Source organism: Dasypus novemcinctus, chromosome 18 (assembly GCF_030445035.2).
Source record: "Dasypus novemcinctus isolate mDasNov1 chromosome 18, mDasNov1.1.hap2, whole genome shotgun sequence".
Taxonomy (NCBI): domain Eukaryota; kingdom Metazoa; phylum Chordata; class Mammalia; order Cingulata; family Dasypodidae; genus Dasypus; species Dasypus novemcinctus.
This window is the reverse complement of record NC_080690.1, coordinates 73,925,319-73,948,605: the sequence shown is the minus strand read 5'-3', so window position 1 is coordinate 73,948,605 and position 23,287 is coordinate 73,925,319. Positions and strand designations below refer to the sequence as shown.

The 23,287-nt window shown below is 44.8% G+C and overlaps 2 protein-coding genes across 3 annotated transcripts in view; one reads left to right on the top strand and one right to left on the bottom strand.

Annotated features, from left to right (window-relative positions):
- Positions 1 to 16,738, top strand: part of LOC101413588 (sialic acid-binding Ig-like lectin 5) — a 25,162-nt gene extending 8,424 nt beyond the window's left edge. The window contains exon 8 of the mRNA XM_071209620.1: positions 13,803 to 16,738. The gene's annotated coding sequence lies outside the window, so the exon portion shown is untranslated. The remainder of the gene's footprint in view (positions 1 to 13,802) is intronic.
- LOC101411098 (cytoplasmic tRNA 2-thiolation protein 1-like) overlaps positions 14,833 to 23,287 on the bottom strand; it is a 19,859-nt gene continuing 11,404 nt past the window's right edge. For both annotated transcript variants that reach the window (XM_058279410.1, XM_058279411.1), the window contains exon 3: positions 14,833 to 22,485. In XM_058279410.1, coding sequence (XP_058135393.1) covers positions 21,974 to 22,485 — 512 coding nt within the window. In that variant the 3' untranslated portion in view covers positions 14,833 to 21,973. The remainder of the gene's footprint in view (positions 22,486 to 23,287) is intronic.

Below are 23,287 nucleotides of genomic sequence, written 5' to 3'. Positions count from 1 at the left end.
TTGATTTTAATTGAGATTGCTTCTCCTTTTCTATTCCTGATGTTGGGTATTTGTAACTTCTCTCTCTCTCTTTTTTCTACCTAAATCTTGCCAATTGTTTTACCATTCTAGTATTAGTTTTGAAGAACTAACTTTTGGGATTGTTGTTCTTCTCACTATATCTTTGTTTTCTGTTATATTTATTTTTACTCTCATTTTCTTAGCACCTCCTTCCGCTTAGTTTGGTTTATTCTGATGTTCTTTGATTAACTTTTAAAGCTGAATACTGAGCTTATTAACTTACAGCACTCTTCTTTCTTTATAAAAATACCTATGAATAAATTTCTCTCAAACCACCACTTTCACTTCAACCCACAAGTTTTAATGTGTGTCTTTTTAATATCACTCAGCTCTAAAAATTGTTATATCCCTAATGTGATTTCTTTTGCTAATTATTTGGGAGTCTAACAACTTTTCCAAATATATAGGTTTTTTTTATACATCTTTCCATAATGAAATTCTAACAATTGTATTTTGGTCAGAATACACATTTTTGTTTTTTTCTGACACCTATTTTTGAAATTTGTTGAAACTTCATCTGATCCTGGCCTATAATGAATTTTCATAAACATTTCCTGAGTGCTAAAGAAGGTATATTTTAGGGAGCAGTTGAGCACCCACCTCCCACATGGGAGGTCCCAGGTTGGGTTCCTGGTGCCTCATGAAAAAAAAGGAAGTGTGGGCGGCGCCATTCCTCGGCAGGCTGCTCCCTCCTTCGCGCTGGGCGACTCTCCTTATGGGTGCACTCCTTGCGCGTGGGGCTCCCCTACGCGAGGGACACCCCTGTGTAGCACAGCACTCCTTGCGTGCATCAGCGCTGCGCATGGCCAGCTCCACACGGGTCAAGGAGGCCCGGGGTTTGAACCGCGGACCTCCCATGTGGTAGACGGACGCCCTAACCACTGGGCCAAAGTCCGTTTCCCAAGGTCCTGGTTTCAATCCCGAGTCCTCATTAACAACAACAACAAAAAAGAATGTATATTTTATATTCCTTAAATGCTTTGTAAAACAGGCCACAGTTTGTCAACTGTCTTGTTCAAATCTAAATCTTTACTGATAAGTCTTTCTGACCTATCCATACTTGAGGCAGGCGTGTTGACATCTTCTACTATGATGCCATGCTTGTCAGTTTCTTCCTAGAGTTTTATCAAATGTATTCCTTATATTCAATGTGCTTTAAAACTGAAAGAATCTGTAGGGATAGACAAGACCATTATGTGTGACAAAATGTTCAACTTGCTGAGAAGATATAATTCTTCTAAAAGATATAGATTCAATTTTAAAGTTTATTTGGCTAGATCCTAATATAGCCCCACCAGTTATCAGTAAATACCTGATATTTTCCATCCTTTTTGTGTTTCTTCAACTTTTTGTGTCTTTATTCTTTAGCAGTGATTTTTATCAACAGTATATATATATAACCAGGTTTTTAAAAAATCCAATTTGACAATCTCTGTCTAACACCTGTTAAGTTTGCTCTATCTGTGATTGTTGTGTTTATTGCTAAATGTGGATTCATTCCTTTTTCAATTTTTCATTTTACCTTTCACTTTCATTTGGTTCCACTTTTTCAGTATTACATTTTTCACCTTTCTTACTTAAAAAAAGTTAAAATCTCTACATTACACTTCATAAAAACAAGACCGTTAGCCTGCTTTTATCTTTCTAGCTTTCCCCTCTCCTCCTCCCCCATCTACAAGACTGCCACTACCTATGGATTGACAGTTTCTTTCTGGATTATTAAGAACATACTTAATATTTTTCTATTCTTTGGTCTTGCTTTCTTTACAGATAACTACACATTTTACCAAGGTATGTTCTCACCTTTATGTCACAAAATTATTGCAGCATTTCCTGGCATTATTTCTCTTTTAATTTGAATTCTTCCTCCAAATGTGTTTTCAGTAGTCCTTGTGTAGTAAGACTTCTGAGGTCTTGTATGTCTGAAAATATTTTTATGGCCTTACATTTGAATTTCATTTTGGCAGGATATGAATTCTAGGATCAAAGCGATTGTCCTTTAATGGACACTTTAGGCCATTGTTTCTTGCATTCAGAACAATTGTTAAGAAATCTTCTGTCAGTCTAATTCTCACACATTTGTAGGCAGTCTGCTAATTCCTCCTGGAAACTTTTGAAATTTTCTCTTTGGTTTTGATAGTTTTAAGATTCACTATACTGTGCCTGGGTGGGGTTCTTCTTTGCCTTTTTCTTTGCATTTGCAAGGAAAAAGGTTGTTCATCTTTCTTTAATTCTTGGAATTTGATCTCCTTTATATTTCCCAAATATTTCTTTTTTATCTCATTCAGTGACTACTATTATCTGAACGTTAATATTTTCTATTCTATCTGCCATGTGTCTAACTTTATTTCATATGTTCTATTCTTCATTCTTCCCTATTCCCTTTTATGGAGAGACTTCAAACTGCCCTCCCAGCTCATTTTATTTGCTTTCAAATGTATCCATTCTACCCATCATCTCATTCATAAGGTTCTTTACTTCTCTTATAATATTTTTCAAACATAATATTTCCACGTGGTCCTTCCAAGAATTATTCATGAAGAATAATTATTTTTAAACAAGATTAAGAATAATTTCTCACCTTTGCTCCCATGTTACTAGTATCACTGCTTAACTCTCAGAGCACTGTTTAGTTTAAATTCCAGATCAGGTGCTCTAACACTTTTGCTCTGGATAGCATATGGGGTTCCATTGGTTTGTTTTCCTTCTAGGACACTTCTACTCTTCACCTACCCACTGTCCTACCTGTGAACTCATCCTTCTCAGGGTCACCTGCTTTCTACTTGGGGAGGGTGAAGGGCAAACTTCTGGGCTGTGTTAGGCCCACTGAGCACAAAGGAATGTCCCTGACACCTAAACAATAGCCAATCATTCAGCCTCCTGTCACTCCAGGAAAGCAGCTCAGGTCACACCTTCACCTTCAGACCCTTAAAGAGAAGCAGCATTGGGTGGGGGCTGTTCCAGGCTGGGAACCATCAGCCTGGGAAGTTTGGAGAAGAGACAAAAGAGGCAGACCCTGCCGGTTTCTCCTCTTCACCCCAACTTTTGCGCTGTTCTCACATTTGCCTCGGGGACCAGCATCTCACTGACCTGTCCCTGCTCCATGAATTCTGTGAGGGGGAAGTAATGATTGTCCCAAGGCAAAGGTAGAGGGGAGGCGGAGTGGAATCCAAATATTCTGGGGATAACGCATTCTCTCATTGATGAGCCAGCTGCGCCCCACTCTAGGACTGCCTCCTCCATCCTCAAATTAGCCTTTCATTTTCCTCAGAAGTTTAGGTGTATTTCATTTATTCATTCATTCATCCATTCAGTTTTTGTTTTGTTATTTCTTTTCATCCATCCATTTTGTTGTTCTGTAGTTCTGTCCCTAGATCCTCCATGTTTGGATCTTGGGGAACAGAGCCAGTATGAACTCACTATCTTGACAGGAACTGTTGTAGAGCTTTGTTTGTCCTTTTCTTTTATCTTCACCTTTTGTACTGTTGGTAGAAAATAAAGTGGTTAACAACACAGACCCTGGAGTTCAACTTTCTGTGTTCTCATCCTAGATTCACCCACTTCCAAGTTGTGTGACCTTGGACAATTCAGTTAACCTCTCTGTCTTTGCCTGCTAGAAATGGGACAATTGACATGACAACGCTGTTCCATTTCTGGGGGTGAATGCTTATAACAGGGCCTAGCTTACTGAGAGCTCACTGACAATAGTTCTCTCGTATCAGTAACCTCTCTTAGGGGTAAAGTCATGAGGGCAGATATGTTGGACAGTTTCAGTTTATCATATCCTCTTTCGTTAGAACAGCACCGAACTTGTAGCAGGCATTCAGGAAATAGCTCGAGTGAAAGATAACATTGCATAATCCTGATTATTACTCTAATCCTAGTCTCATCTTATAATTGGTGTATTTAGCCCTTTTTCATTTATTGTAAAGTAATTAATGGACACATGCCCATATTCCTTCTTTGGCTATAGTAGGTTCAGTGGATAAAGTTGCTTTGTTATTTCATTTAATCTTTTATTTTATTTTGTACATTTAATAATTGAAAATATAAACAATAATTTAAAAATAAAAAGAAAATACAGCTGAATAAAAACATACATTTCTCAATTAAATATAATGGATACATACACATTTTTTTAAATCATACAATATGTTACACAATATATTTGGTTCATAGTAATGCAATCATACAGTATTTGTCCTTTTGTGTCTGACTTGCTTTGCTCAACATAATGTTCTTTATTCATGTTGTCATATGCTTTACAGCTTCATTTCTTCTTACAACTGCCTAATATGCCATCATGTGACTACACCATAGTTTGTTTATCTGTTCATCGTTGATGGACACTTGGGTTGTTTCCAACTTTTGGCAAAATCATGAATAATGCTGCTGTGAACATAGGGGTGCAGATGTCTGTTAGTGTCACTGCTCTCAGGTTTTCTGGGTATATACACAGTAGTGGTATTGTAGGGTCATGTGGAAGGTCTATATTAAGCTTCTTTAGGAACTGCCAAACAGCCCTCCACAGTGGTTCTACCATTCTGCATTCCCATCAACAGTGAATAAGTGTTCCTATCTCTCCATATCCTCTCCAACACTTGTAGTTCTCTGTCTTTTTAATAGTAACCATCTGATAGGTGTGAAATGATGTCTCACTGTAGTTTTAATTTGCACATCCCTAATCATTAGTGATGTTGAGCATTTTTTCATTTTTTTTTTCCATTTGTATTTCTCTTTGGACTAATGTCTATTTCAAGTCTTTTGCCCATTTTTAAATTCGTTCATTTGTCTTTTTATTGTTGAGTTGTAACTTCTTTTTATATATCCTGGATATTAAACCCTTATCAGACATGTAATTTCCAAGTATTTTCTCCCACCGAGTTGGCTGCCTTTTCACCCTTTTGACACAGTCCTGTGAGGTGCAAAAGTGTTTAATTTTGAAGAGGTTCCATTTACCTGTTTCTTCCTTTGTTGCACATGCTTTAGGTTTAAGGTCCAAGAAACCACCACCTACTAAAAGATCTTGAAGATGTTTCCCTACATTTTTTCTACTAGTTTTATGGTCTTAGCCTTTATATTTAGCTCTTTGATCCATTTTGAGTTGATTCTTGTATAGGGAGTGAGAAAGGGGTCCTTTTTCATTCTAATGGTTAGATTAATAGATATCCAGTTCTCCTAGCTCCATTAGTTGAAGAGACTATTTTGTCCCATTACTATGGACTTGGTAGGTTTGCCAAAACCAGTTGACTGAGTAGGTAAGGGTTTTTTTCTGGATTCTCAATTCTACTCTACTGATCAATGTGTCTATCTTTATGCCAGTACCATGCTATTTTAACCACCGTACCTTTGTAATATGTTTCAAGGTCAGGCAGTGAAATTCCTCCCATGTCACTCTTCTTTTTTAGCATGCTTTTGGCTATTCAGGTACACTTTCCTTTCCAAATGAATTTGGTAATTACTTTTTCTAATTCTGTAAAGTAGGCTGTTGGAATTTTGATTGATATTGCATTGAGTCTATAAATCAGTTTGGGGGGTGGTGGACTTGGCCCAGCGGTTAGGGCATCCATCTACCACATGGGAGGTCCGCGGTTCAAACCCCGGGCCTCCTTGACCTGTGTGGAGCTGGCCCATGCACAGTGCTGATGCATGCAAGGAGTGCCCTGCCATGCAGGGGTGTCCCCCATGTAGGGGAGCCCCATGCGCAAGGAGTGCGTTCTGTAAGGAGAGCCGCCCAGCGCGAAAGAAAGTGCAGCCTGCCCAGGAATGGTGCCGCACACACAGAGAGCTGACACAACAAGATGATGCAGCAGAAAGAAACACAGATTCCCGTGCTGCTGACAACAACAGAAGTGGACAAAGAAGAAGCAGCAAATAGACCCAGAGAACAGACAACTGGGGTGGGGGGGGAGGGGAGAGAAATAAATAAATAAATAAATCTTTAAAAAAAGTAAATCAGTTGGGTAGGATTGACATCTACATGATATTTAGTCTTCCAATCCATGAACACAGGATGTCTTCCCATTTGTTTAGGTCTTCACTGATTTCTTTTAGCATTGTTCTGTAGTTTTCTGCATACAGGTCCTGTACTTCTTTGGTTAAATTAATTCCTAGGTATTTGAGTCTTTTTGCTGCTATTATAAATGAAATTTCCCCCCTAATTTCCTCCTCAGACTGTTAAGTACTAGTGTGCAAAAACATTACTGATTTTTGTGTGTAGATCTTGTATCTTGCCACTTTGCTGAATTCATTTATTAGCTCAAGTAGTTTTGTTGTGGGTACTTCAGAATTTTCTAAATACAGGATCATGTCATGCACAAATAGTGAGAGTTTTACTTCCTATTTAGCTATTTGGATGCCTTTAATTTTTTTTTCTTGTCTAATTGCCCTAGCTAGAACTTCTAGTTCAAATATTAATAACAATGGTGACAGTGGGCATCCTTGTCTTGTTCCCAATCTTAGAGGGAAAGCTTTCAACCTTTGCCCATTGAGTAGATGTTGGTTATGGGTTTTTCGTATATGCCTTTTATCAGATGGAGGAATTTTCCTTCTATTCCTATCCTTTGAAGTGTTATCAAAAAAGGATGCTGGGAAATGGACTTGGCCCAGTGGTTAGGGCATCCGTCTACCACATGGGAGGTCCGTGGTTCAAACCCTGGGCCTCCTTGACCCGTGTGCAGCTGGCCCATGCGCAGTGCTGATGTGCGCAAGGAGTGCCCTGCCATGCAAGGGTGTCCCCCGCGTAGGGGAGCCCCACACGCAAGGAGTGCGCCCCGTAACGAGAGCTGCCAAGCACGAAAAGAAAGTGCAGCCTGCCCAGGAATGGCGCCGCCCACCCTTCCCATGACGCTGATGACAACAGAAGCGGACAAAGAAACAAGACGCAGCAAATAGACACAGAGAACAGACAACCGGGGGGGGGGGGGAATTAAATAAATAAATAAATCTTTAAAAAAAAAAAGGATGCTGGCAGCAAATGGAAACAGAGCAGACAATGGGCAGGGGGCATATGTGGATAAATAAATAAATCTTTTAAAAAAGGAGGCTGGATTTTGTCAAATGCCTTTTCTGTGTCAATTGAGGTGATCATGTGTTGTTTTTTTCCTTCAATTTGTTAGTGTGATATGTAAGTCTTTTGATATGATGTTGGATTTGATTTATAAGTATTTTGTTGAGGATTTTTGTATGTATGTTCATCAGAGAGATTGTTCTGTAATTCTTTTCCTGTAGTATCTTTTTTTTCAAGTTTTTATTTATTTCTCCCCGCCCCCCCCATTGTCTGCTCTCTTGTGTCCATTCCCTGTGTGTTCTTCTGTGTCTGCTTGCATTCTCAGTGACACTTGGAATCTGTGTCTCTTTTTGTTGCATCATTTTGCTGCATCAGTTCTCCATGTATGCAGTGCCACTCCTCAGTGGGCTGCGCTTTTTACACATGGGGCACCTCTCCATGTGGGGCACACTCCTTTTGCGTGGGGCTCCCCTACATGTGGGACATCCCTGCATGGCATGGCACTCCTTGCATGAGGCAGCACTGCACATGGGCCAGCTCATACATGGGTCAGGAGGCCTTGGATTCGAACCCTGGATCTCCTATATGGTAGGCAGATGCTCTATCAGTTGAGCTACATTCACTTTCCTTCTTATAGTATCTTTATCTGGCTTTGGTATTAGGGTGATGTTGGCCTCATAAAATGTGTTGGGAATTGTCCCTCTTCAATTTTTTGGAAGAGTTTAAACAGGATTGGTGTTCATTTTTTTAAAAATACTTAGTAGAATTCACCTGTGAAACCATCTGGTCCTGGACTTTTCTTTGCTGGGAGATTTCTGATGACAGATTCAATCTCTTTAAATGTGATTGGTTTATTAAGCTCTTGTATTTCTTGTAGCATCAGTGTAGGTTGTGCATTTCTAGGAATTTGTCCATTTCACCTAGGTTGTCTAGTTTGTTGGCATACAGTTTCTCATTATATCCTCTTATGATCTTTTTGTTTCTGTGGGATAAGTCATAACTTCCCCCCTTTCATTTCTGATTGCATTTATTTGTATCTCCTCTCTCTTTTTCTTTGTTAGTCTAGTTAGGAGTTTGCCAATTTTCTTGATATTCTCCAAGGACCAGCTTTTGGTTTTGCTGATTTTTCTGTATTGTTTTTTTGTTCCCAATTTCATTTATTTCTGCTCTAATCTTTATTATTTCTTTCCTTCTGTTTGCTTTGGGATTGTTTTTGCTGTTCTTTTTCTAGTTTCTAGAGTTCAGTTAAATCTTTAAGTTTAGCTCTTTCTTCTTTTTAAATATAGGTGTTTAAGATTATAGCTTTCTCTCTCAAGGCTGCCTTCATTGTATCCCATAAATTTTTTTAATGATTTTTTAAAAATGTATTTCCCTCCCCTTCCTTGCTGCCCGCCCCCCCCAGTTGTCTGCTTTGTGTTCATTCACTGTGTGTTCTTCTGTGTCTGCTTGTATTCTTGTCAGCGGCACCTGGAATCTGTGTATCTTTTTGTTGTGCCATCTTGCTGCATTAGTTCTCGGTGTGTACAGCACCATTCCTGGGCAGGCTGCACTTTTTTTTGCACTGGGCAGCTCTCCTTACAGGGTGTACTCCTTGCATGTGGGGCTCTCCTACACAGGGGACACCCCTGCGTGGTATGGCACTCCTCACGCTCATTAACACTGCACATGGGCCAGCTCATCATATGGGTCAGGAGGCCCTGGGTTTGAACTTGGACCTCCCATGTGGTAGTTGGATACCCTATCCATTGGGCCAAATCTGCTTCCCTCCCATAAGTTTTGATAAGTTGTGTTCTCATTTTTTTTAAAAATTTATTTAATTTCCCCCCTCCCCTGGTTGTCTGTTCTTGGTGTCTATTTGTTGCGTCTTGTTTCTTTGTCTGCTTTTGTTTCTTTGTCCGCTTCTGTTGTCGTCAGCGGCACAGGAAGTGTGGGCGGCGCCATTCCTGGGCAGGCTGCACTTTTCTTTTCACACTGGGCGGCTTTCCTCACGGGCGCACTCCTTGTGCGTGGGGCTCCCCCACGCGGGGGACACCCTTGCGTGGCACGGCACTCCTTGCGTGCATCAGCACTGCGCATGGCCAGCTCCACACGGGTCGAGGAGGCCCGGGGTTTGAACCGCGGACCTCCCATATGGTAGACGGACGCCCTAACCACTGGGCCAAAGTCCGTTTCCCCTCATTTTCATTTGTCTCAATATATTTACTGATTTCACTTGCAATCTCTTCTTTGACTCACTGTTTCTTTAGGAGTGTGTTGTTCAGCCCCACACATTTGCAATTTTACTTTTTCCCTTTCTGTTATTGATTTCCAGTTTTATTCGAGAAAGCACTTCGTATAATTTCAGTCTTTTTAAAATTATTGAGGGAAGCGGATTTGACCCAATGGATAGGGCATCCACCTACCACATGGGAGGTCCAAGTTCAAACCCAGGGCCTCCTGACCCATATGATGAGCTGGCCTACATGCAGTGCCGATGAGCATGAGGAGTGCCATACCACGCAGGGATGTCCCCCACATGCAAGGAGTGCAGCCCATAAGAAGAGCCGCCCTGTGCAAAAAAAAGTGCAGCCTGCCCAGGAATGGTGCCGCACACATGGAGAGCTGATGCAGCAAGATGATGCAACAACAAAAAAAGACATGGATTCCCAGTGCCACTGACAAGAATACAGGTGGACACAAAAAAGAACACACAGCGAATGGACACAGAGAGCAGACAACTTGGGGGGGGTGGGCAAGGGGAGAGAAATTTTAAAAAAATTATTGAGAGCTGCATTGTGCCCTAACATGTGGTCTATCCTGGAGAAAGATCCATGGGCACTTGATAAGAATGTATAAACCAATGAGTTTGGATGCAGAGTTCTGTATATGTCTGTTAGGTCTAACTCAATTATCATATTGTTCAAGTTCTCTGTTTCCTTGTTGATCTTCTGTCTAGTTGTCCTATCTAATGATGAGAGTGGGGTGTTGAACTCTCCAATGATTATTGAAGAGATGTCTATTTCTCCCTTAATTTTGCCAGAGTTTGTCTCACGTATTTTTGGGCACACTGGTTAGGTGCATAGATATTTATGAATGTTATATCTTCCTGGTGGATTGTCCCTTTAATCAGTATATAACAGCCTTCTGTATCTCTTATAACTTTTTTGCATTTAAAGTCTGTTCTGTCCAATATTGGTATAGCTACCCCTGCTCTTTTTTTGGTTACTTTATGTGTGGTATATCTTTTTCCAACCTTTCACTTTCAGCTGGTTTGTATCCTTGGGTCTAAAGTGAGTTTCTTGTAGGCAGCTGTATTAGTCAGCCAAAGGGGTGCTGATGCAAAATACCAGAAGTCTGTTGGCTCTTACAAAGGGTATTTATTTGGGGTAGGAGCTTACAGATACCAGGCCATAAAACATAAGTTACTTCTCTCACCAAAGTCTATTCCACATGTTGGAACAAGATGGCTGCCAACATCTGCCAGGGTTCAGGCTTCCTGGGTTCCTCCCTTGCCAGATCTTGCTTCTCTCTGGGCTCAGGTCCTCTATTTACTCCACAGGGTCAGCTGTAGACTATGAGGCTTTGCCTCTCTCCACAGGGAAGCTGTAGACTATCAGGTGAATGGCTCTCTCTCCCTGGGGTTTCTGCTGTGTCTAAGGAGCCATCTCTATTCCTCTGTGTTCTTCTCCTGGCTCAGGTCCTCTCTTCCTGGGGCTTGCTTCTCTTTCCTCTGTGTGCTTACTTCCCAGGGCTCCGGATCAAGACTCCATCATTAAACTCCAAATCAAAACTCCGACATCAAAATCCACAGCATCAAAAAGGTCCAACTCTGTCCTTTGCCATATGCCTATTATCTGTGAGTCCCCACTCACCAAGGGGAGGGGACACAACATCCTACTGACATGGCCCAATCAAAGCCTTACTCATAATTTTATCATGCTCAGGTACAGACCAGTTTACAAACATAATCCAGTATCTATTTTTGGAATTCATAACTATATCAAACTACTACAGCAGTGTATGGATGGCTCATGGTTATTTTTTCCCTCCCCCCTGCTTCCCCCTTACTGTTTTTGCTGTGTCCATTCGCTGTGTGATCTTCTATTACTCTTTTTGTCTTCTCTTCTCATTTTTCTCCTCTAGGATTCACTGGGATTCGATCCAGGGACCTCTGATGTGGAGAGAGGTTCCCTGTCACTTGTGCCACCTCAGTTCCTGGTTTCTGTTGCATCTCGCCTTGACTCTCTCCTTTGTCTCTCTTTTTTGTTGTGTCATCACCTTGCTTCATGGCTTGCTGTGCGGGCACTGACTTGCCACACAGGCACTTGGCTCATCCCGTGGGTTCCTGCGTGGGCACTGGCTTGCCGTGTGGGCACACCTTTACCAGGAGGTCCTGGGGATTGAACTTGGGTCCTCCCATATGTTAGACAGAAGCCCAATAACTTGAGCCACATCTGCTTCCCTCATGTTTTGTTTCTTTTTTCCATTCTGTCAGCCAGCATATTTTGATTGGGGAGTTTAATCCATTCACATTCAATAAAACTGTAAAGGTATTATTTACTTCCACCATTTTATTTTTTTTTTTCATATGTCATATCATATTTTTGTCTGTCTTTTTATTCTTTTGGTTACCCTTTCTGCTCTTCTTTCTTCTATACTCTCCTCCAGGCTTCTCTCTCCTGTCTTTTCTTTCAAGTTTTAAGCATTCTTTTAATATTTCCTGCAAAGGTGGATTCCTTTTGAATTCTCTTAGTTTCTGGTTGTGAATATTTTATACTCACCTTCATATTTGAAGAACCAATTTGCTGGATAAAGAATTCTTGGCTAGCAGTTTTTCTATTTCAGTATACTAATTGTATCATACCACTGTCTTCTCATCTCCATGGTTTCTGATGAGAAATATGCACTAAGTTTTATTGGATGTCCCTTGTATGTGATGGTTTGCTTCTCCCTTGCTGCTCTGAGAATCTTCTCTTTGTCTTTCTTCTTCTTCTTTTATAGTCCTTTTTTTAAAGGTGCACAGATCATACAAAATGTTACATTAAAAATTATAAGAGATTCCCATATGCCCCACTCCCCACCCCCCCACTCCTCCCACATCAACAACCTCTTTTATCAGTGTGGCACATTCATTGCATTTGATGAATACATTTTGGAGCACTGCTACACCATATGGATTGTAATTTACATTGTAGTTTATACTCTCTCCCAGTCCATTCAGTGGGTTATGGCAGGATACATATAATATCCTGCATCGGCCCTGCAATATCATTCAGGACAACTTCAAGTCCTGAAAATGCCCCCATATTGCACCTCTTCTTCCCTCTCCCTGCCCTCAGCAACTTCTCTTTGTCTTTGATATTTGACATTCTGAGTAGTTTGTGTCTTGGAGTAGGTTATTCAGATTTATTCTGATTGGGGTTTGATGCACTTCTTGGACATGTAAGTTAATTTCTTTCATGAGAGATGGGAAATTTTCCGCTATTATTTCCTCAAATACCCTTTCTGCCCCTTTTGCCTTCTCTTCTCCCTCTGGAACTCCCATGACATGTATGTTGTTGCATTTTGTGTTGTCATTCAGCTCTCTGAGCCCCTACTCAATTTTTTCCCTGTTCTTTTCTTCCTTCAAATTTCAGCTGTTCTTTCTTCTGTATCACGCATTCTTTCTTCCATCATTTCTAGTCTGATGTTGTATGCCTCTAATGTGTGTTTTTTGTTGTTGTATAATCTTCATTTTCTCTTATATTGTAGTTTTTACATTTCGTAATTTTAATAATTTACATTTTATAAAACTTACAATTATCTAAATGAAATTTGTTTTCCTTACATCTAGTTTACCCCAATAGAATTTAATCTTTTTTTTGTCTTTATTTATTTTTTTATCTAATGTTTTTGATCTCATCTATTGTGTCTGTCATTACTGTGAGCTTTGTTACTTTCCTATTCAGAATTTCAAATTCTTCTTTGTGCTTGCTCTATGTCTTCTTTTTTTACTTTAATATTTTTGTCTGTTTCAATATCTTCTTGATATCATTTGTCTCTTTAGCCATATTGTCTTTCAACTCATTGATTTGATTTTGGCAATTTTTGTACCTCTTGATATATTCCTTTTTTTGGGCCATGTCTTCCATTTTCTAGCATAGCTTGTAATTTTTTGCTGGTGTCTACGCATCTGATTAGGATATAGTTTACTCAGATGTTCGATTTCTCTCTCTTTTATGGTACTTTAGTGATGGGAGGCTGTGTGTTACTGCTGCTCTTTGATTTTTTTTTTTTTAAGATTTATTTTATTTCTCTGGGACTAGGGAGTTACTTTTTCTCTTTGTCTATAGTCCGTTCCTCCTAGTGGACTGTCGGCTGCCTGAGGTTGGGGTTCTTCTGTCTGCTGTATAACACTGCACACCTGACTCCTAGTCTAGGACCTGGCTCAGGAGAGACTGCCAATAACAAGGCAGGCGACCCTCGCCATGTTCCTTACCCTCTCCCCACCTCACTTCTCCTGTCTGTAAAGTGGGAATAATAACAGTATCTTCTCTACTGGGTTTTTGTGAAGACTAAATGTACTTAGTCAGGCCTCAAGAGGGTCTAATCAACTCTAGTGTTACCTGTTTTGAAACGAATGAGTGAAGAATTGAGCCCACATGACGTGTGTGGGACAGAAGGATGAATGAATTTAATGTGCCATTAGTCCAGCCTCCCCCTGGGGACCACGATGCCTTATCCCTTTTCTGACTCTTCTCTCTCCTTTACTCAGGGTTTCACACAGGAGCCCTGGCCAGCGAGCTCATCGGACCAAGAGTCCCCAACTGGCGACATCCTCATCTTCCAAGGGATGGAGTCACAGGAGCCTGAGGACCTGATGAACAACAGCGCTGAAGTGTACTCGGAGATCATGACAAGCAATTGAGTACTTGCCCAGAGCTCAGCCCATGCCCGAGGGGAAGGAGATGCCAGGGCCTCACTGATGAGCCCTCACCACAATAGTCCTGCTGTGCAAGCAGAAAGCTTACAGGTAATGGAGGCAGAGCCATCTGGGCTCAGAGCCAGGCTCCATCACTTTCTCCGGCTGTTCCTTGATTGTACCTCAGTTCCTGTTCTGTAAACCAGAGATAGTGTGTCCCACCTCAGAAGCTGCTGTGAGGATTAAAGAAATTAACAGAGGCCCTATTGCAGGGTGCATGTCCAGTGCTTCCTACTTGAACAGAAAGCTGCAGAGGCTGGGGGTGGCCAGGCACACCGGGGACAGGGCAGCATCATGTTGGTGCTGCCTGCCTTCTCAGAGCTCCACAAAGGCTTCCCAGGTGCAGCCCAACCCCTCAGCCTGGCAGTCAATTCATGATGTGGTGCCTTATAACCTCTCTGGGGCTGTCTCCTTGACCCATTTTTAACTGCCAATCCTTCCAGCATATTCTATCACTTCCTGGCCTCGAGTACCTTCCCCATCTCACACGTGTGCTCTAAAGGGATCTTTCCAATAGCCAGAGAGCTCACTCTGGCGTTCTCCTTCCCCAAACTCAGGAAAGTGTACGCAGACATTTTCATGGGACAAGTGACACTCCAGAGCAGGAAATGGTAGTCTCTGCTTAATAAATGGTGTGGACAATCAGATACCCATGTGCAATACATACATACATAAAAATGCACTCAATCTCACACCATACACAAACATCAATTTCAACTGAATTAATGCTTTGAATTAGAAAGCCGAATATATAATTATTTTAGAAGGTAGTATTCTAAAAATATCCTCATGACCTCAGGAGAAAGACACAAAACTCTAAGTATAAAGGAAAGAATTGGTAAATTAAAATTTATTTTATGTGATCTATGTATCTTTAAAAAAAGATAATAAAACAATAAAATTTAGAAAACTACTTTATCAAAACACATCATAAAGGGGGAAAGATACATCAGTGAGCAGCAGAAGAGATGTGCAACAAACACAACTGTCAAAGATTAATTTACAAACTATATGATGATCTCTGTAAAATCAACAGAAAAGAGGAAATGCAAGTAGTCAATACATACATGAAAAGTTATAAAGTTCAAAGGCAATCAGAGAATTGCACATTAAAATCACAATTAAGTATTTCCCAGATTGGCCAAAGGAAAAAAAAAATTAGAAGGTCTAACAGTAAATGTGGGTGAGATTGAAACAACCAGAAATTTTATCCACAGCTAGGAGCATAGTTTTAATTATCTTGAAAAGTGGTTGGCATTTTCCAGTAAAATTGAAGAGACACCAATCGATTGCTGATCTGCAATTCCACTACTAGGTATAGACTAGAAATGTTTGTACGCATGTGCCGCAATGCAGGATATCATGATGTTTACACTGGCAAACATGGAAATAACTCAAGCACTTATATACAGTAGAAAGTTAAAAAAAATAGAAGGATAGTCATACAATACAAGGGACTCCTAAGCAAAGAAAACCTATAAACAACATGTACATGCTGCCACATTGATGAATCCTATGAACACAAATTTGAGCTAAATATGTAAGAAACAAAATAAGCCCTGCTGTTTTCTTCCATTTACATGAAGCTCTATAGCAGCTACCCTGTTGGAAGATAGAAACACAGGTATTATGTTTATATGCAAAGGTGGGAAAAAAGACGACTGCGTAAGTTGGAGGCAGGGAAATAGACAGGATGGGAAAGAAAGGGGGGACTAGGGGTTTTCTGGAGGTGGGGGAAGCTCATGTTCTATTTCTGGGCCTCAAACGTGATTAGGCAAAGTCTGCTTCATCATCATTTGTTAAATTGTACATATTTTCATAACCAAAATATCTAAAAACATTGCAAGCAAAGAAATATTCTTGTGGCTATTTTTTATTGTTGAAAATTGTAAAGAAAGAATAATATTCCTAAAAGAGATAATGGACAAAAAATTAATAAAAACTCAGTATTTCCACCAGAAAAAAAAGATGACTTTGGCTACAACAAAACTGATGATTTTGGGGGCAAAGGGCACTGCAGACAATGCTAGTGGAGGATAGACTTGAAGGAGATATTTGCAAGGTACAAAACTAGCTAGGGGTTAGACTGTGGAAAGGGAGAGAAAGGGCATGCTGGTCAGAATGAAATACCTCAGTAAGGGCCGCGGGCTGGGCAGGGCCTGTCTTGTCCTGAAAATGTAAGGGGAGGTATGGCCTAAGTTGGCTAGTTAACTGAAGGGAAGTTAGTCCTGGCAGATGTGGGGAAGCCCAGGACCCCCAAACCCCTCCTCACAATAGCCCCAAGGGCTCTTCAAGGCAATGGTTCCAGGTTCCATTTTACAGATGAGGAAACTGAGGCTCCACGCAGTTCCCTGTGTTCACTGTGAAATCAGTATCGAGTCTGCTTTGCTTGATCTTGAATCTCCAGCACCTATCACTGGTCCTAGTTTATTTCATAAGGTTAATTCCTATGTCGCTCATTCTAATGAGAAAGTACGCAACATGCACAGCTAACACAGCTGCCAGCCCAAGGTGGGAAGTAAACAACTTTTACTAGTATGTTTTACATCGTTAATCCCTCCTCATTCTCCCTTATGTCTAGCTTTTTTCCCCCAAGCCCCTGCTTCTCCTTGGCTAGCCTAATGTTCTCCAAAATTGACTGTCTCTGCAGGTAATCAATGAAATCTTAATTCTCAGTGGCGGCCTGTCTGGCTTGCTGGCGCCCCTGACTCAAGGCTATTCCTTGGGGACCTCCCACCTTCATTTCAGAGGCAGGGGCTAAGTGGAATCCACTCCCTAATACTCAGCATGTTGAATGTCCACTAGTCTCCTGGAGTAACTTGGAGATGGTGCTGGGGGTTGGGCCCTTGAGCCTGTGGGGGGAGGGGGGTGTCTCTCCTGCTCTCTGCTGTGAACACCAGTCCCGGGCTCCAAAGATGATGGTCCACCCCTTGAAAGTAGAAAACCTTCCCATCATGTATGCCCCTGCTCCTGTTTTCTTTTGGGAGTGAAGATAGAGGTGATACAGCACTGTCTACGGGGTTACAATTCCGTCCCAAATGTGCATTGGTTAGGCGGAGGGCATCTACCACCTCGAGTCTTGGTTTCCCACTCTGGCAGATGAGGATAACAGACCCTCTCCGAGTGGCTGTGAGGATTAAAGGGGGGCAATGTGTACAAAGGCACAGCCCTGAGTTTGGCACGTGGGAGCTCTGGCCAACACCATCTCTTCCTATTCCCTTATTCAAGGAGAGACCCATGCATGGACTTGCTAGTTCAAGGCATAACCCAGAGCCTCAGCAAACACCTTGACCTTCCCTGTCCCTCAATCACCGCAAGGAATGTGCCTTAGGGCAGCAAGAGAGATGGGGCGCAAGCACTGCGGTGAGCCTAGCCTCTCCCATCCCAACTCCTAATCCCTCCTTCCCAAGAGGGACCTGGTCTTTCCACAGCCCCTCGGGACCTTGTGCCTGAGGAGGCAGTTTCCTGAAGGCATGGCCCAGCCATACTCCAGCACCATAGACAGCGCCCTGCAGACGGTGCGGCCCAGGTCTGGCCTGGTGGATGGAGCGCCCCCTGGGGGCAGATCCCGGACCTGTCTCCGATGCAGAGATAAGAAGGCTGGTACCTGGGCTGTAAGGACAGAGGTGCTGTTCAGGCGGCATCTAGATCTTCTTCAGGCTCCCCCTGCAACTCCCCCCTCATCCTAGGGAAAAGGGGACGTAGCTCCTGACAGACAAGGCATTTCTCACAGGCCACTGGGTTCCTTGCCTCTCAAGGCTAATTCCACCCTCAACACAGCCAGAAATCCTGTGTGGGTCAGGTTCTTTCCCTCCCTTCCTCCCCTCCCAGTATGTTGATATTTCGATCTTGCTTTTAATCCCTCCCTCGCACAGCTAGGGAGCTCTGGGCGACATCTGTGGTCCTTTTCTGTGCCAGACTCTATGCCAAGTTCTGATTCAGCTCAAATGAAGGAATGAAGTATCAGGAGGCTGGTTGAGGAGTTAGCTTTGGAACACAGAAATAAATTTTACGTTTACTTCCAAATGAAGGATGGGTAGTCAGATTAGGGGAAGGATCCCGTGGCCTCAGTGGACCACAGAATGGAGAAAATTGGTATAAGGGGCAGAGCATGCCAGGCAAGGTCAGGGGAAGTGGTGGTTATGTAAAAAGAGGGTGATTATATGGGTGCCCTAAAGACAGGAGGAACTGTCCAGGAGTTAAGGGAACTAATTTTCAAGGTGAGCATGTAGGGATCATGGGAAACTTGAGAAGGGGCTGAGAACCACACACGTCCTTTCCCTCTTGAACCAAAATTGATACCAGAAACCCGTAAACAACATGCCCGTGTCTGGGGTTGAAGCCAGGGTCCCAGTTGTCAGTTCCAGCCTCTGGACTAGAAGGGCTGCCTTGCAGATGAGTTCAGCCACCCCTTCTCCAGGATTCTTGTGTGACCAGGACAGGGATGGGGGCAGGAATAGTTCGGTCTCAGGAAGGTCCTGGATCAAGAGAGGCCCCTCCCCAAGTGAGATGCTCCAGGGCTTCTAAGTGCACATAGATAGACTACAACTCTGTTCTTTCCTGGGGTGCAGGGAGTGGGCAGTAGGGCAGAAGAGGTATGGGGTAAGAGCTCTGCTTTCACTTCCCTGGCAGTTGTTTGAGGGACTGGAGGGATTTGGGACAGTGCAATTCAAAAAGCCTCTAGGTTTCTGCTCCTCTTCTGGCTGCCCCAGATGTCAAGACACAAGGGGCTCATCATCAGGGACACAGAGCCACTAAAGAACTATGGGATTGACTTATTAGAGGACCTAGACCTTTCAGATATGGGAGGAGCTAGAAGTGACATCCAAGAGTGGGCAGAAGAAAGAGCATTACAGAGCAGTCTACTTGAAGCACGGGTATGGACATATAAGGTTCAGCTTGCAAAATCTTAAGAGCCAAGTATATCCAGGGGCCAATGTGGGATCCTAAAGTGGGAGTTCACAGAAAGTTCTATGGGAAGCTATTATCTCTGTAGCTAATGTCTCTGTGGGCACACAGCCGAGTGGCTGGTGGTAGGCCTGAGGCTGGGGTTGGTTGGCAGGGCCAGCAGCTAGGAAGACGAACTGAATGTGAGCAAAGCAGAAGGAATGCTTCACGTATTTTATGACAGTTGCTTACAGCAGGAAGGTAAATCAATTACCTGCGACTCCATCCTTGCTGGAAGCCCATTTAGTTCTTCACGCATTCCAAATCTACAGTGAAATTAGTGCTAGGAGCACTAATTTTCTTGAACATGTTGAAATCTGTACCTAAAACTCCCATATCTGGATCACCAGTGATTGTCTATCATCTGTTTCCTCTTGAGGTTCAGTCATTTTTTCCCTACCTCTTGCCAACCTGTAATATGATTTAGACGTTTAGTCTGAAAAACTGTAGACACCTTCTGAACTCTGTTGATACCTTCTTCCTCTGGACTCTAGAACAGTCTAGAACATCACTGCACAATGACACCTTCTGTGATGATGGGAATTAATTCAATATGGTAGCCACCAGTCATGCATGGCTATGGAGTACTTGAAATGTGGCTATTGTGACTATGTAACTGATTTTAAATTTTACTCAATTTTCGTTCATTTAAATAGCCCCAATTAGACAGCACAGCTCTAGAGGGCATTTATTTTTGCTTTCTGGCACACAGATAGAGTAGGGACAGAGCCTCTTAATCCAGTCTGGGATTGGAAGAGTTTGAAGCTGGATTTTGGTCTTTTGTGAATGGGTCTATTTCCACTTCACCCTTCTATTTTGTAACCTTTCTTGGCTCCTGAGGTCAGGGATGTTTACCTAGGCTCCTCCTCCTCAACAGACCCTGAACATCAAATTTCATTTACCCAGTCCCCTGAGACTGCTGAGGGGAAAATCTGAGCACAGTGTTGGGTTGACCTCAATGCCCTTTCCTTCTCTCCAGGATTTTGGCTCCTCAAGTTCCTGCCTGTCTTGGTAGCTTTGGACTCCATGCATTCAGTCTCTAACTGAAGCTCAGCTCAGGTTCCCAGCCTCTTAAATTATGTGTTCTGGGAGCAGATATAGCTCAAGTGGTTGAGCACGTGCTTCCCATGTACAAAGTCCTGGGTTCGATCCCTGGTACCTCTTAAACACACACACACAAAACTATGCATTCTAATTGTATTCTTGACCTTTTGGCCCCTCCAGAAGAATGAGCTTCTCTATTCTCTGGGATCCTGTCCCCCTCCCCATTCCTAGCTGCCTCAGTTGCTCTTAGAAGTCTTCAGATTGTTTTGTATTATATATATTTTGTTTTTCTAGTGTGTCTCAGTGAAAGTGTTCCAAAATGAGCTAATTCATCACAGTTAGAAACCTCCATTGCTGTTTTGTTCTCTGCCAAGTCACCTTCTCGATCAAGCCGACCTCCCAACTAAAAGAGCACTTTCACATCCTTTTCCCTTAAGATTGCTTTCTTATTCATAGCACTCAACATTATATCACATTGTATTATATATTTACTTGTCTGTTTTCTCCCACAAGATGGTAAGTTCCACGAGTGAGGGCTTTTTCTGTCCCCACCGTTCACCCCCCTTGCCTAAAATATCCCCTGTACATGTTAGGTTCTTAATAAATGTTTATTATCCAGGGAGGAGGGTTATCTGGTCTCTGCCCTCAAAGCTCAGTACATTTAGGAAGAACAAGTACCAAAAGGGTTGGATGGCTCATGAGTGAGGGCAGGACTGAGAAACTGAGATTTGGGATTGGATAGGAGGGGTGAAGAGAAGCAGTGAAGGATTCTAGGTGGACCCTGGAGGATTTGAGTAGGAAGAGGCAAAGGGGAGGGAATTCCTGACAAGGAGCCAGCCCAGCAAAAGTCTGCAGGTGGAACTGAGAAACCCAAGTCTCCCCAGGGGTCAGGGAGGAAACTTCTGGGCCCCACACCTCCCTGGCAGAGCCCCCTGTGGCCAAACCTTCTTAGGTACAACCAAGGAAGCCACCGCGTATTGAGCACATTTACACCAAGGCTTTGATGGAGGAGGGTGGGGTGGGGATTAATTCCGTTTTCAGAGGAGGAAAGGGTAGACCAGAGAGGTGGAGTCACTGTCCCAGACTCAACCCAGCCCTGCTCCAGAGCCCATTCAGCCACTTCTCACCCACCACGTGGGGACACCAGCAGATTCAGTGGGGGAGGGTAGGGGCGGGGGGGGGGCAACCCCGCAGTCTCAGAGAGCTTCAGCCCACTCAAGCCGGGTGGCCTCGGGTCAGTCACCACACCTGTTTACCAGCAATGGTGAAGGCCAACACGGTCGTGGTGGGGATGGAATGAGACAATGCAAGGAAAGAGCTCACAAGAAGTACCTGAGGAGGTGTCAGGATGATCACTGCAAACGACCAAGGCCATCACCTCACAGGATCCTGTTCCTCCCACCCGAGGCCAACGGGAAACAGCAGGCAAACAGTAGGTGCTCAAAAGGGTCAGGGCATCCTGAGCACAGCAGAGGGGCCAAGCAAGCAACCCCTTCACCAGGCTGGCTCAGGAATCTCAGGCTGTTGGCCCCCTCCCCGCTCAGCTCCCCGTGCCTGGGACTGGACCCTCCTCCCTCAGACCCAGACACCTAGACCCCGTCTCCTCTCTCAGACTCAGACATTGGGACCCTGCCTCCTCCCTCAGACCCAGGAGCCCAGGCCCCCAGTCCCTCTGACCCAGATGCCAGCTGCCTTCTACCTGGCCCTCATCCCTCGGACCCAGGAGTCCAGGTCCCCGGCCCTGCTCCTCGGAAACAGGAGTCCAGGTCCCCATCCCTTCCTCCCTCAGACCCAGGAGTCCAGGTCCCCATCCCCTCGTCCCTTGGACCCAGGAGTCCAGGTCCCCGCCCCTGCTCTCTCAGACCCAGACATCTGGACCCGGCCCCCTCTCTCCTCCAACCCGGGTATCAGCCCGGCCTCCTGCCTCTAGGTACCCGGGCCGTCCCCGTGGTCTCCTGGCCGAGCCGGTGGCCCTAGACGGCGAGGCCGGCCCCGCGCGCGCCCGGCGGACCCTCCTCGGCCAGCCCACGGCGGCCCTTGCCGATGGCCAGGCGCGGGCGGCCGCGGTGGAGGCCGTCCAGGAGCGCGCAGGCCTGGCAGAGCGCGCGGCTGGCGAGCGCCCCGCAGCGGGAGCAGGCGCCGGGGGCCGGGGGCAGCGCGGCCGGGGCCAGCGCCAGGCACTCGGCCGAGTGCACGAGGTCCAGCGCCACCGACGGCCGCGCCGCCTCCAAGCGCTTGAGCAGGTCGCGCGCGTGGCCGCGGAAGGCCTCGGGCGCGTAGACGCACTCCTCGGAGAAGTAGTCGAGGCGGCGGAAGTGTGCGTACAGCACCACCTCCTTCTGCGAGGCCAGCTGCAGCGGGCGGCAGCGCGGCAGGGCGCCCCCCTCGCCCCGCGAGCCCAGGCCCCCGCCCCGGGCCAGGCGCGCCGTGTCGCCCCGCAGGAAGTTCATGAGCACCGTCTCCGCCATGTCGTCCGCGTTGTGGCCTGGCGGGGAGAGCAGACGGGGAGCAGGTGAGGGGGCGGCAGGGCCCAGGGAGACGGGAGGGTGGGCCTGGGCGGTGACTGGGGTAGGGAGACCCCGGGCACAGGGAGAGAGAAGGGAGGGTGGGGGCGGGGGTAGGGAGACCCCGGACACAGGGAGAGAGAAGGGAGGGTGGGGGCGGGGGCGGGGGTAGGGAGACCCCGGACACAGGGAGAGAAAAGGAACGGTGGGGGTGTGAGCGCGGGCGGGGGCTGGGGCTGGGCTAGGGAAACCCCGGGCACAGGGAGAGAGAAGGGAGGGTGGGGGTGTGGGCGTGGGCATGGGCGGGGGCTGGGGTAAGGGAGACCCCGGACACCGCGGGGCAGCCTGGTGGAGGCTGGAGGTGGGCACTGCGAGAAAAGCCATGGGAATATACACACTCACGCCTCAATTGGGGGGGGGGGGGGCCTCATTTGAAACCCCCCCCCCCACTACTACCTGGCCCTGAGCTAGCTGACCTTCCAGGTAAAGTGAAGGTGCTTTCCCTTGCAAATACCATTTCAGCCCCAGTTAAACTGTAATTCACAGAGATTCTCCAGAGGGCTGTTGTGGTAGGCAGAATCATACTGCCCCCAACCCAAGAACAAAAAGATGGCCACTCCTCATCCCTGCAGCCTGTTTAGGGGGCAAAGGGGAATTTAGGTTGCTAAGCAGCTGACTTTAGACAGGGAGAGTATTCTGTATGATCCAGGTGGGCCCAATATGACCACAGGGTCTGCAGAGTGGAAGAGGGAGGCAGAAGAGTCAGAAGCTGGGACGTGACCA